Below are 939 nucleotides of genomic sequence, written 5' to 3' on the forward strand. Positions count from 1 at the left end.
CCTGATTTAGGCTTTAAACTGATTTCTTGTGCTCTGCACTATTTCAGGGTTTCTTGTGGATTTTTTTACATCCACAGTAGTTATTACTTTTTGTCTGTTATCATGCCTGAGCATTTTTTTATGTTCTCTCCTTCTTGTTTAACAGTGTGGCAGTGAGTTAGAGGAGAGTATTTGCATTTCCATTGTTTCCTTGCAGCACTGAGGTGTGGGTGTTTGCCATGGGTTGCTCTTTGGCAGGAATTTGATCACAGAGCAGGACAGTACATAGCTGCAGTATGCAATTTTTGCTATGTTTTTTTAAATTTGGACCAGTGTGTTGGTATGCTTGTTGAATATGTATTCTTCTGGGAAAGTTGGAGCAAATGAATGATTTGAAATTTATAGTGTAAGTAGAAAATAATCAGGCTAAACTCTAATGCTTAAATCTTTCTGTAAATCAGTCAGATTGAATCTGATAACCTTTATTTTTCTTATTTCCAGGTCCTGGCATTGCTTTCGTGGTTTACCCAGAAGCTTTAACCAGGCTTCCCCTCTCTCCCTTCTGGGCTATAATATTCTTTTTGATGCTTCTGACCCTCGGACTAGACACGATGGTAAACTGCTTTTGTGTCCCACTGCTTTCCTTTTTCTTTGCCCATTTATTTATTTGGAGCACCATGAGACTAATGACCACTTTCTATGAAAACCATGAAAAAAGAGGAATGCTGAAATAATTTTGGTGCTGAATTTTTGACACGTGGGGTTCAGAATTCTCCCTTAGGGTGTTTTTTATCCCTCTGGAGCATTCATGAGCCCTGAAAGGAGCTTTTGCTTTGCTTTTCAGTTCGCCACCATCGAGACCATCGTCACCTCCGTGTCAGACGAGTTCCCCAAGTACCTGAGGACACACAAGGCACTCTTCACTCTGGGCTGCTGCGTGGCCTTCTTCATCATGGGATT

The 939-nt window shown here is 40.8% G+C and overlaps 1 protein-coding gene across 1 annotated transcript in view; it reads left to right on the forward strand.

The window, feature by feature from the left end:
• The window catches only part of SLC6A5 (solute carrier family 6 member 5), a 26,679-nt gene that overhangs the window by 13,140 nt on the left and 12,600 nt on the right, over window positions 1-939 (forward strand). Inside the window, exons 8-9 of the mRNA XM_057383641.1 lie at window positions 481-593; window positions 824-936. Coding sequence (XP_057239624.1) covers window positions 481-593; window positions 824-936 — 226 coding nt within the window. The remainder of the gene's footprint in view (window positions 1-480; window positions 594-823; window positions 937-939) is intronic.

This window comes from Malurus melanocephalus, unplaced genomic scaffold (genome assembly GCF_030028575.1).
Source record: "Malurus melanocephalus ecotype Western Australia unplaced genomic scaffold, MMel_1.1 scaffold_647, whole genome shotgun sequence".
Lineage (NCBI taxonomy): Eukaryota > Metazoa > Chordata > Aves > Passeriformes > Maluridae > Malurus > Malurus melanocephalus.